A 13,373-nucleotide genomic window follows, 5' to 3' on the forward strand; every position below is an offset into this window, starting at 1 on the left:
TCTTCTGCTGTCCTTATTCTTCTTCCAGTTCTTGTTCATCTCTACTCTGCAACAATAAAACTCCCTTGTGCTTGCTTGTCGCAGTCGCAGATTTTCCTTTTCCTTTCCTTCTTTTTTCGCCCATTGTCTTCAATAAAATGCGTCGAGTCAATTTCATTCACCAGCAGCTGCTTTGGGGGTCGCGACGCTGCCCGGCTGCTGCTGACGCATAGCTGGCACCGTCTGAGAAATTAACAGAAAAAAAAGAAGCGGGAGGAGCAAACGTCGCAGAATTCGACGAATTTTGCTGCGGATTACAGTGGAGATTGGGTAAACATATCCATTGATAAAGTCACTTTTTTGTGAACAGAATTCAGGAATTATACAAATAAATACTAAGTTGTATGCTTTTCCAATCCGTAAACATATTCCTATTGCAGGTAATATGGGAGAATTGGTATTTGCTTGGTTGTAATTAGAGTTTTATATATTGAATTGCAAACTTGGTTATCACAAATCTTACTATAATGTTCAAGATCCGATTTCTATACCTAATCGAAAGCGAAGCTTGTTAACAAACCTCTTGAATAAGTTTTAAATACTCAATTATTTTATTTCAATGGGTCATATTTTAAAAATGATATTAGAATGTCAAATAAATTATTTTGGATTAAAGAAAAGAATTTGTTCTCTTTAAATTCTTTTGTATCTTTTATTCATTAATTTGAATCCGACGGATGCGCCATCCTTTGCTGCTTCTCTTTGCCAATATCTACTGTATTTCAATTTGCATCGAACCGAGACAACAAGAACAACAATCGTCGGTCGTGATGTTGGGATGGCGGTGCCTTTGTCTGCGATGAAGTTGTGGAGATGCGATGGTACATGGAGCTTGGAGCTTGGAACCTGGGATTTTGTTCATGGGATGAGGATTGGAATTGTGTTTTGGGCTTTGCGATCGGGATGGATATTTTATCTGCCAACTGTCAGCGTTTTTGTTTTTGTTGTTGTGGTATCTCTTAGAAGAATGTGAATATTGGGTGTGTATGTATATATGTGTGTGTGTGTGTGAGCAGAACAGGTAAGCGTAGTTTGCTTTGTTCTGTTTTATGGCCGTGCTCTTTGTGCTGGTCTTTTGGTATATTTTTCCCTGCAGTTTTGTGGGTACGTATCCTCTGGATACGATGCTGGTCAAACGGTTAGCTCTAAAATACAAAGTATATTGTGAACTACTAAATCCACATCTCACTTGAAGGGATTTATATAAAGAATCTGAGGAATATAAAACAAAATAGACTTCTCATAAGTTAATTAATTATTAGCATTTTAAAATCTTACGATTTTTAATGTATGCAATACTTTTTTGCCTTGCCAATATTTTGTACCACCATTGTGCCTGCCTCTGCCTTTGGGTACCATTGAACTCTGCTGCAGCCGCTGCTGCTTGGACGATTCCGCCAGTTGCAACCCCAAAAAAACAGACCGCAGGGGAATGCATGAAAATGGAACGCTTGTTTATTTTGCTGCACAACCAGAACGAACGCGTCCCGCTTCCTCTTCCTCTTTTTTCATTCCTCTCCGCCTCATTCCTCGTTATTTTTGTTGTTGGTTTGATTTGCATTTTTATGGAATTACAGTGGTACTCGCCTGGAAATATTAAATATATAAAATTGTAAAAAGGGCAAGATAACAAAAGACAGACAAGATACAGTTGATAGTAAAAATCATGTTTTTAATCTTTAAAATACTATAATTTTTTAAACCAGTTAAAAACCTCATGAAAGACATTAAAGAAAATGAACTTTTCGATGTATGACTGTAGTGCAATGCACGGACCCCCCTTTTTTAATTTTTTTTTTCTCCCACACACCCTAGCTTTTGGCTTGAACTTGGTGCTGCTGCCCGCGCTCTTATTTCTGATCATTATTCCCTCCATAATAATCATCGTCATCGACGCCGCAGCCGCAGCCGCTTCGCTTTGTTTTCCTTCCACTTCTCCTGAGCCATGAAATTTATAATCTTGTACAAATTGTTTTGCATTAGTAATGCCTGTGGCGCAGTTTGTTCCACTTCTCACATGGTTCGGCTCTTCTGCTCCGTTCTTTACTGGTTCTGGTCTATTCTCCGCTCCCTTTTGTTGTGCTTTCCTCCTTCGGCTCGTGCGCCTCTTCGCTGTGCTTAATTACAAAAGATGGAAGGGAATGGGGGGGTAGAGCGAAAAGGGGTGCGGCCCGCCGCCCTCAGTGCACTGCACTCGCATTTCTGATTATTAGCCTGCTCTCTATTTTTAAACACTTTTACAAGCACTCTGGAATTTGTGGCCCCTCCAAAACAGAAAAAAATAATGCAAAGTAAAACATATGGCACCGACTTTGAGCTACGGCACACTCTACTCACACTCGCTTGCCAGAAAAGCGGAAAAGTGCGGAGACGACACAACAATTCTACGATTCAAATGGCCTGTGGCCCCAAATGATATTAATCTCATCATGATATACAATCCAACTGTCAGTTTGATTTGGCCCGTATCCCTTTTGGCCGCATGCCTTCCGTCAACTATCTCACAAATTGAGTAATCTAATCGATAGACAACTCACTCATTATCAACTTATGACCCAAAAAAGGGGAAGGAGAAGCCATCCCTCTTTATTTCTTCATCAACGGTTTTACGATATTACGGTAAATTATTGCATTAATACTCTGGTTGTAGAGTGATTGTATCTTATCAAGATTTAATTTCTTCACATCAAATTTAGTTAAGATCAATAGCGTCAAAAGTCCAGAATTGCTAGTCAGCTAATTTTAAAAATTAACAACTAATTATTATTTTTTTTGTTGTTAAAATTTCATCGTTTAGTCTAATTAAAATAAAAGTTTGATTCTTGTTAATAAGTGATCTTCAGCAGTTGTAAACCTTTATCTTCGTATGTATTAACATATACGTGAAAAATATTTTTATGTTGATCACTAAATCAGAAATTATACGTCTTTTTGCTATAGGGTATTCATAGATTCCATAGTTCACACTTCTTGTTTCTCTTCCTCTTTAACCGGTGACGTTTTTGTGCTATTCTTGTGTTTATTAACTAATTTGTCGAAATTACCGGTGGTTTGTTTATGAGTCAGTTTATTTACCTCTACACGGTTATGTCTCTAGGTGTGTGTGTTTGTGTGAGTGTCAGGTGTGAGCCGAAAGTGCTAACGTGAGTGATCGATACCTTTTGAAGATCTCCGCAAAGCTTTTTTCCTTAACAATATTTCTTTTTTTTCTATTATCCCCCACCGATTCGCAACAGTTGGCAAAAGGAAACGAAAATTACCGCTACTTTACATGTGTAAATCTGTCTATTGTGTGTGTGTGTCGTCTGGCCATTTTCCGCATCTCTTCGCTCTTCTAGCTCCGACTCTGTCTCTTTCCGGCTGCCGTGTCTGCCGGTATACAGAAATTTTTCGCTATGCAGTTATGTTGATGAGCTGCAACGTCATTTCTAGCATAGCTTCTTCTACTCGAAAGTTCTGCGGCAACATAGAACAGAGATAGAGCGAGGAGACAGTGATGGGGGAGGAGGGCCGTGTCTGTGTGTGGGAGAGCACATCGCTTTGTTTTTATTGCTTTTGGCTGCGGCGGCGGTCGTTGCCCAAATTGGGGAAAAAACATGCGCAGGCCAAAGTTATCGGTTATCGCTTCCTGCTTGCTGTGCTCTCTCTCTCTCCCTGTCTCTCTTTTGTGCCTTTCTGTCTCTCACGCAACCTGTAGCGCGCGCAAATAAACCGTTTGTTGCTCTTTCTGGGGAGGTTTTCCGTATTCTTTTCTGTTGTTGTTGCTTTTATTTGTTTTGCTGTGGGTGACTGGCCGCCATATTGTTTTAGGGGTGGCTAAGCATTTGCGAGGGGGTGGTGACGTGGGCAGGGGGTGCAGTTTTATTGTTGCTTTTGCAGCCGGCATTCAACAGTTCGGCAAAAAGGGCGCTCTCTCTTTGCACGGGCTCTCTCATTCGTCTCTCTCTTTTGGTAAATGTAAATAGGATGTATTGATTTTTCCCTGATTTTCTGGCGGGGTTTCACCGTGCTTTCTCTAAAGTTTATTAGTTAATATGGTGGGAAAAAAGAGGAAAAACGCAGACAGACAGTAGCCGCAGCCGATGCACTTGTGCAAGCAAGTGACTCCCCTTGTTGCTGCTATTGTTGTTGTGAGTGGAGCTGAGCGAATTCCCAGGACATTTTGGCGCTCTCTCTCTTTTGTCTGCCGCCGCCTCTGCCGGCGTCGCTGTTGGGATCTGCGATGTGAGCTTTACCCGGGTCGCTGCATTATGCGCAGAGTTAGTTTTGCAGGGAGCTACGTCGCACGTCACGCAATTGTACATAAATAGCGAAGCGTTTTTTATTCCCGTTATAGCAAGGACGCAGGGAAAATAGAAAACACGTACGCACGCAGACGTCATCTAGCCTTGCATTTAATTATCCTTTCTAATAATAACAATAATAATGACATTCTCTTCTCTCCTATTTCCATTGCAGGCTTTTGTGCGCGCGACGCAATAACTGGGCAGCTCTTGAAAGTATGCTACACAAATTTGTTTCAACGTGTTACTGCAAGAACAAGAACAACAACAACCATCAACATCCCACGCACTTTATCATATAGACTGCGCTCAAGACAGAGACAGAGACGGGTAGAGAGTGAGAGAAAGAGAGGGAAAGGGAGAACAAGAGCAACAAACTATAGCAACAAGAAGGCAAAAACAACAACCAGGAAACGACGTTACCAACTGGAATATAAATATATATAGAAATTTCTACAACAAAATTACAACAAAAAAGTAAAGGTAAGTGTTGGCTTATCTCCGTTTATCACATTGTACAGTGGTCGCTCGTGAAAAATGAGAATCCGCGCCGGAAATGTGTATTTTCCCTTATCAGGGATTAATGGATATTGCGAAAATGGATTTGGATTAATCGTATCTTTATTATAGTAAGCTTCAAACACGATAAATCAAAAGGAAAGTTTAATAATCCATTTGCATATGTTTAAATGGAAATTAAAATCTTTATCACAAAAGACCATTTAAATAAAATTAAGGTCCTTTAGTAGTTGGAAGCCTTCACTCATGTTTAATATTTAAAGCTTTGTTTACTTCAAATATTCCACAAAAAGTTAGTTAGTTAAGGAATAAAATAATACCTAGGGAATCCTTTTTAATACGAAGGATTATAGGTGGAAAACTTTAAATGTTTTCTTTTTTCTAATATGATCAGTAAAATAAAATTTTCAAATTTAAAAGCATTTTAGTGGCTGTTAAAGAATATTTTGCCAGTTTTTTCTCCGATTTTGGGTTCTAAATTAGTCTTCTTAAAACCCCAATAGATAATTCAGGTTTCTGCAGAGTACACTAGAGGTTTGAATTCCCTTATAACAATTTCCAAGTACTATAGAGATGGTTTAGCTACCGAATATATTATCAATTAGTTTTGTTTTTTATGATACACCATATTTGGGCTTTTAAGATTAGTTTTTGGACACCCTTTTGAATCCAATATAGTCTGTCTTAGCCAGTTTAATTCAATATCAATAATAGTCTATATGCATTGACTCAAGATCATATAACTAAAGAAAAGAGGCAGTTTTGTTACATTAGAATTGCAAACAAAGTTCACACCAAAGGAGTTTCTGGGGACCACTGTGTATGCCGATTGTGCCGGTGTGTGTGTGTGTGCATGATAAATGTACATCCAGTCTAGACAGTTGCAGGACTCCATTTCCCTTTTTTTCCCCTCTCCGGGGTCACATCCCTTTCGCATATAAAACTCCCCCTTGGGCGCATTTTTCGGGGTTGATTTTGTATTTCGTTTCGTTTCGTCTCGCTGGCTCTCTTTGCTTTCACTTCAATTGCCTTTTACGTTGATTTTCTTGTTGACGGAAGTTTCGCTTGGTCTGGAAGGCAGGATAACATTCTTGAATATTCTATACCCTTACAAGAAGAGAGAAAGGGTATTAATTTATTTATACAAAGAATTTCGAGGCATCAGTCTCATCTTTCTCTCAAGTTTTTAATATTTGGCATACTTTTTGACACAATTTGCAATGTAAAACAACTTAAAAATGCAATATCTGTCACATGATTTATGCTTTCAATTATAATGCCATAATGCTGCCTTGGCAACGCGCTTTTGTAACAAAAGTGCAAGGATGTATGTCCTTTGGCTTACCAAAGTTGTGCTGCCTTTATCGTTTTGTTTACTTTTTTTTTTGCGACAGGGGTTTGTTGTACAACTCCCCTCCCTCACATTGCCCTCATATTTCTACGTCCCTTCCAACTCCTGTTACTTTCCTAGCCGCCATGCCTGCTCCTGCTCCTGCTCCTTCTCTTCCTGCTGTCCAAGGCAGCGAACCGCGAAGGAAGCTAAAAAAGGTGGGGAGTTAAATTATGACGAGGGGGAAGGACTCTGTGAAGTGGCGAAGTTGCCCGTCTGTCTGTGCGTGCGTTTATTGCATTTGTGTCCGTCTCCGTCTTCGCCTCTGAAAGCAGGATATTAGGGGGAAGGCGTGTGTGCGTGGCAGGGGATTCCCCTCGCGGCCAAAGTACTTTCATCCCAGAGTACAGCCTCGCTTCATTGTGGCGTAAGGAATTGGAATTGTGTTAAAAAGCATTCCGTGGGGGCGTGTGTTTCCTAGTTTCGATTCGATCCCCTTTTTGGAGGGAGAGTAGTCGTGCGTCTTCAACCCACCTTTCAACCGTCTTCTTCGAGGATGTTTAATAAAAGACGGGTCACAGCTGTCAAGCATTGAGAGGGATTAGAGTCTTCAAACTTCGACTGGATGGAGGCAATTAACTACAAATTATGATAACAATGTAAGGGCAGGACGGCGTGACTAAGTAAAAGAGGGGAATATATTTGTTTTGTTTTGTTGGTGGGGCCATGGAAATGCCAAATGCGGCTGAGTCATGAGGATAAAATAAAGAGAGAGACAAGTAAGGACCTCAGGTGACTCATGGTCAGTCAAGGGAAAAGTGTATAATATGTACAAAAATGTATATTAAATGTTTAGCTATGCAGGGTCTCCTCGTGGAATTGAAATTCTTTAAAAAGGATGTCTAAATGAAATATTTAAGGACTCGAATGTAATCTAGTGTTGCTTCCTGTTGCATACTTTTAGGTTCGCTCTTGAAGTGATTTCAAGTCCTTGATAGGCTAAGCTTTCAAAGTATTATAAATGAATGAAGCCGTCGTAAACTCCTTGCTCCGTTGTAAGGATAACGACCGCACGTTTAAATGAAGAGCAGCGACCATGGGCACAATGTTCCTTCCGTGTACACACATTAGCACTCGTTAATAATTCATTTTTCTCAATTTTATTTCTGCGCTCGCCGTGTTTCTTTGCAGCTGTTACTCCTAAAGGTAAACGGGGCCACCGACGGCAATTACAGCGCTAAGATGGCGTCCTCGCCGACACCATCACTGGACTCGATGCGGGGCGGGGCGAACTCGATTGAATCGTATGAACATGCCGGCTACCTATCAGACTCCCCGCTCACGCTGAGCGGCTCATCGCCACCGGCCAGCGATTCGGCAATCTGCAGTGACGAGTACACGGTCGGGAGCAGCGTCAAATCCCGGTCCGAGGTGACTGTGATCAATGGCCATCATCCCATCTCGGCCTCGGTCTCGTCCAGCTCCTCGGCTAGCTCCTCATCCTGCTCATCGTCGTCCTCGTCGTCATCGTCCTCATCATCGTCCAGCAGCTCCTCGACCAGCGGTCTCAGCGGCTGCGGCAGCACCAGCAGCAGTGTGATCAGCACCAACAATGGAACCACAAGCAACGGGCCCGGTGTGATTGGTAGCAATCTGCAGGGCAATGGCAATGGCAACAGCAACACGGGAATCAGCAGCCTGGTCGTCGGAGCGGGCAAGGGGAGCAACAGCAGCAGTGGCAGCAATGGCAGCAGCAGCTCATCCAGCAACACATCCGCCAATGGATCGCCGCCACGTTGCACCGCCTGCAAGAGCAAGTGCAGCGATGCGGTGGCCAAGTGCTTCGATTGCCAGAGCTATCTGTGCGCCAATTGTGTGACTGCTCACGAATTTATGCACTGCTTCAACGGACACAATGTGTGCTTGATCAAAGGGTTTGAAGCGAGCACCGGCTCACCCCTGGGCTCTGTTGGCTCACCGAGCAACAATCCGGCCTCCAACGAGTTCAAGTACGCCAGCTCGCTGACCATGATGCTGCAGCAGCAGCAACAGCAGCTCGACTCACAACAGCAACAGCAGCAGCAGCAACAACAGCAGCTGCTGCCGACGCAGCCCATGTCACAGCTCTCGAAGATTGTGCTAGCCGCTGCCGCCCAGGCAAATTCTCAGGAGCAACAGCGAGAGGAGAGCTCACTCTACGGCTCACTGCACCCACAACAGCAGCAGCAGCAGCAGCAGCAACAGCAGAGGCAACTCTTTTGTCCGCGTCACAAGCAGGAGCTGCTGAAGTTTAGCTGTCGCACCTGCTGCATTCTGGTCTGCAAGGAATGCATTGTCCTCGAACACTCAACCGGTCTGCACGAACTTGAGAATGTGCAGTCTCCGGGATTGACACCAGCATCCAGCGCGGGAACCTCGGCCAATGAGACAGCCTTGCAGACTCTGCTTGCAGATATGCGCGGCAAGATTGGCGAGATTGTGGGCATTGCCGGAAACTCGGACCAGAATCTCACCAAGGTGAAGCTGCAGTATCAGAAGGCGCACAATGAGCTGAACGAGACGCATCAGTTTTTTGCCTCCATGCTGGATGAGCGCAAGACGGAGTTGCTCAAGGAACTGGAGTCCCTGTACTCGGCCAAGGTGAACAGCAACAGTGCGTGGCAACAGCGTTCCCGGGATCTGATCGACAAGGGTCTGGCCACCTGCGAGGCAGTGGAGCGGAGTCCTGCTCCACCATCATCACTGCTGGCGGAAGCCCTGCTCCTGCGCAAGTCCCTGGAGCAGCAACTGCAAACGGGCATCCAGGAGATGCAGCAGCCCTTCGAAATGGAGTTTATGTCCAACTATCAGTCGATTCAAGCGGGCGTTCGTAACACCTTCGGTTATATCCGGGCCAGCAGCTCAGATGGAGGTCATGCCGGCTTAAGCCTCACCAGCAACGGTCACGGAAAGCAACCACCGATTGCTAGGCCCACACAGAGCGCAAGTAACAGCAGCGCTAGTAGCGCGGGCAGTGGTCATCATGGCGGACACCATCAGCAGTCGCATCATCATGGCGGCCATCACAATCATCACCAGGCGTCATCGCATCATCATCAACAGTTGCAGGCGCAGTCCTCGCTCCATGGCCTTGGCCTGGGATTGACTGGCAGCAGTCTGCTGGACAATAGCAGCTCGACTGGTGGTGGTGTAGGCGGTGGAGCCTTCAGCAATGGCAACCTCCTCTTGAGCGGACGTGATCGCAGCAATGCGTTGGCCGTGGAGCAGCACTTTGGCGAGCTGATGCCCAAGCGTGGAGGCGGTGGCTACAGCGGTAGCAATGGAACTGGTGCCAACAGCACCGTGGCACACTATAATCCCTACGAGAAGTGGAGCAACGGCGGCAGCGATAATCTCTTTTCGTCTGTGACAAATGGCGGAGGAGCAGGTAGCTCATCGGTGGCCGATGCCTTTGCCAGCCTGTCGTCGGTGGGAGTTGGCACCGTGGTGAGTGGCGGTGGCAGTGCCGTTAGCTCGGAATCGCTCTTAGACTTGACCAACAAACTGCTGTCGGCCACCATTTACCCGCCAAAGTCGCAGATTAAGCGCCAGAAGATGATTTACCACTGCAAGTTTGGAGAGTTTGGCGTCATGGAGGGACAGTTCACGGAGCCCAGCGGTGTGGCGGTGAATGCCCAAAACGACATCATTGTGGCGGACACGAACAACCATCGCATCCAGATCTTCGACAAGGAGGGACGCTTCAAGTTCCAGTTTGGTGAGTGCGGCAAACGTGACTCCCAGCTGCTGTACCCGAACCGAGTGGCTGTGGTTCGCAACTCCGGGGACATTATCGTCACCGAACGCTCACCGACGCACCAGATCCAGATCTACAATCAGTATGGACAGTTTGTGCGCAAGTTTGGAGCCACCATACTGCAGCATCCGCGTGGCGTGACTGTGGACAACAAGGGACGCATTATTGTGGTGGAGTGCAAGGTGATGCGCGTGATCATCTTCGATCAGAATGGCAATGTGCTGCACAAGTTCGGGTGCTCCAAGCATCTGGAGTTCCCCAACGGTGTGGTGGTCAACGACAAGCAGGAGATCTTCATTAGCGACAATCGAGCTCATTGCGTCAAGGTCTTCAACTACGAGGGACAGTATCTTCGACAGATTGGCGGCGAGGGCATCACCAATTACCCCATCGGGGTTGGAATCAATTCGAACGGCGAGATCCTGATAGCGGATAACCACAACAACTTCAATTTGACGATCTTCACGCAGGACGGGCAACTGATCTCGGCGCTCGAGTCGAAGGTGAAGCATGCCCAATGCTTCGACGTGGCGTTAATGGACGATGGCAGTGTGGTGCTGGCCAGCAAAGACTACCGGCTCTACATCTATCGCTATGTCCAGCTGGCTCCAGTGGGTATGTAAACACACAAACAACACACAATCAACACACACACTCCATGGATGGGAGTCCGGAACAGGGAAGAGACCCAGACGGTCATCCGGCTCTCTCAACCTCTCTGCTCTAAGCCTAGTTCTCTCAATAGTCTGACTTGCGCGGTCTCCCCCCTCTAAATACTAAATCTAAAGCTTAAACTGAATCGAAATCTAAGATCTGAGAAGGGAAACAACAGGAAGAAATACAAAGAAACTGAAACCGAATCGAAATCTAAACATACATATATATTGATTGCCCCTATTTCTCCTCTAAAAACTGTCGTACTGTCGTCGTCTCTCATAGCCTAACGACTTACACACGCACACTGTTGGATTGCTTTTTTATTAATTATCTATTTAAATTATTGTTGAATTTTGTTTTGATTTTTTTATATATATATATGTATATTTACGCTGTTTAAGGCTTAGTTTTTATATTTTTTTTGTGTGTATTTGTTTCAACGATAAATATATATATATGTGGATATCTCTGTGTGAATTTTCACGTTCATGTTTTATATCGGATCCCAAATCTGAGCAAAGAACTATATATATTTTTCTGACCCCCCTCCATCTCCATCTATCGCGTGCAAGTCTCTCTTTCCTCCTCATTCGTTTTGAAAGAAACACAAATAAAAATGACACAAAACAAAAAATTAATAATAATTATAAAATAATACAAGAAGAAATCCCTCCACTTTTTAACTTTGATGCAAGAACTGCGTGAAAACGAAAGTTAAAAACCAATTAACGAAAAAGGAAGATCATAAACAAAAAAACACAACTTTATATAAACTAAATTTAACAATTAACAAAACCCAAAATGAGGAACAAGCCGCGTATCGAGCATTAAATAAGTAATAATTGATTGTAATTCTTAGATATATCTATATATGATTGCGCAAATTGTTTGTTATTATTATTTTTGATTGCATAAACACATTTTGATACATACATATATATATATTATTATAACTGTTTTTTACGTTTATAAATTATTTTTGATTATACAAGAACCTATTGATTACTGATTATTTATATTGTAGACCTTAATTATTATCCTCTAAGACATGTTTGCTACTTTTATACGAAATCAAAAACCGAACCCAAAACAAAACAAAAACCGAACCGAACCCCAACCGCGACACACAAACAACAATTCACAAATTTTTATACTCGCTTAGTTTTTATGTTTTTTTTATTGTTTTATACTATTATTATTGTACAACAACACAAACACACACAAACGAAAACAAAAAGATGAATGAATTTTTATTAAAACAAAAAACCACCACACATTTGCCGTTTCTTAATTTTAATACCATCAAGACCAACAATTGCAACTAAAACAAGGCACTGAAAATAGTTAAAATAACATACATACACATTTTTGTTCATAACTGTTAAAGCTATTTTTTGTTTAGGAATTTATATATGTATTTTTTTTAAACCCTATTATTTCGTAATTGAAACACTCGACAAATTTGTTATTTGGCCTGATAAATGATTTGTTGTCAAATGGAATTTAAATAAATATTAACAAGGATAGTTATGTGCACACCAAACACATGCGACTGTTTTTAATTTTAATCGATTAGCGAACATGTGAGCGTGTGCATAGATAAATCAAATTAAGGAATTAACAAAATAACACTTAACTGAAAGTTGGCAATCAGTGCAGAAGACTTAAAACATTTATAACTATTATAATTATACAATTAAATATGTCTATGTCTCTATACATACGCATATATGTATTTATAAATATATACATTAAACTATGATAAACACTTAACAAGTAAAGCAAAAAAATCTCAAAATAATTTAATAGTTATAAAATTGAGGGAAAAAACCATGCCAAGCCAAGCCAAGACGACCATTCGCTTCATTGTTTTTGTTTATTTTACTCTCTCTCTATCTCTGTCTCTTGGTTTTTTCGAAAGTAATGCTAGTATTTTTGAAAAGAAGGCCACACAGTGCGGATGGATAGTTGATAATGTTCCGCACTGTATTTAGCTAGACTTTGTTGTTGCTTGCAATAATTCAGATTATAGAAAGCATTTACGTTTGCCGAGCCTCAAAAACAATGCAAACCCAAAACGAAAGTGTTCTTTAAGTTAAAGGTTATAGAAGATGTGACAAGTTAAATATCGAAAGTGAATATTTAGTGTGTACTATTTAAGGCGATGGTAAAACAAACAACTTTTTGAGACTACAAACGCAACATTAACAGGAACAGCATTTAAAAAATGTTTATTTTGTAATTTTTTTTAAAGTAATAATCACTACTTTTCGTTGGTTTTGGGCTTGAAACGCGACGCGAAGAACCCCAAACCCAACCCAACCCAACCTTACCCATGACCCCCTCTCTCATTAACAACACCCACGCATAAGCAGGTATTAGAATTCTTGAATATAATTTTACGAATATTGTATTAAAAAAACAAAACACAAAACGTAGTATTTAACTAGCATAGTTTCCCCTTTGTTTGTTTTGAAAAAACGCTTTGCTTTGTGTAACTTGAAACTTTGGTTTATATTTTTATTATTATTATTATTATTATTATTATTATGTCGATTGTACTATAATATAATTATTTTTATTTGTGTGTATCTACTTAAGTGAGATTATTAAATATACGAGTATATATTTTTTAGTTCTTTCTTGTTGTAAAATTTCATTGACTTGAATTTGACTTATTATTGTATTTTGAAGCTGATATGTATCGATGTATAATGGTAGCTGTAACAACGACGAATGGGTTAAAAAA

General features: G+C 42.0%; 1 protein-coding gene across 2 annotated transcripts in view; it reads left to right on the forward strand.

Annotated features, from left to right (window-relative positions):
• brat (tripartite motif-containing protein brain tumor) overlaps positions 1-13,373 on the forward strand; it is a 43,687-nt gene that overhangs the window by 24,095 nt on the left and 6,219 nt on the right. For both annotated transcript variants that reach the window (XM_086837139.1, XM_020949068.2), the window contains exons 2-3: positions 4,498-4,805; positions 7,363-10,582. In XM_086837139.1, the coding sequence (XP_086693265.1) occupies positions 7,414-10,582 (3,169 nt within the window). In that variant the 5' untranslated portion in view covers positions 4,498-4,805; positions 7,363-7,413. The remainder of the gene's footprint in view (positions 1-4,497; positions 4,806-7,362; positions 10,583-13,373) is intronic.

This window comes from Drosophila serrata, unplaced genomic scaffold (assembly GCF_035046125.1).
Source record: "Drosophila serrata isolate PLE 108 unplaced genomic scaffold, ASM3504612v1 contig_302, whole genome shotgun sequence".
Classification (NCBI taxonomy): Eukaryota; Metazoa; Arthropoda; class Insecta; order Diptera; family Drosophilidae; genus Drosophila; species Drosophila serrata.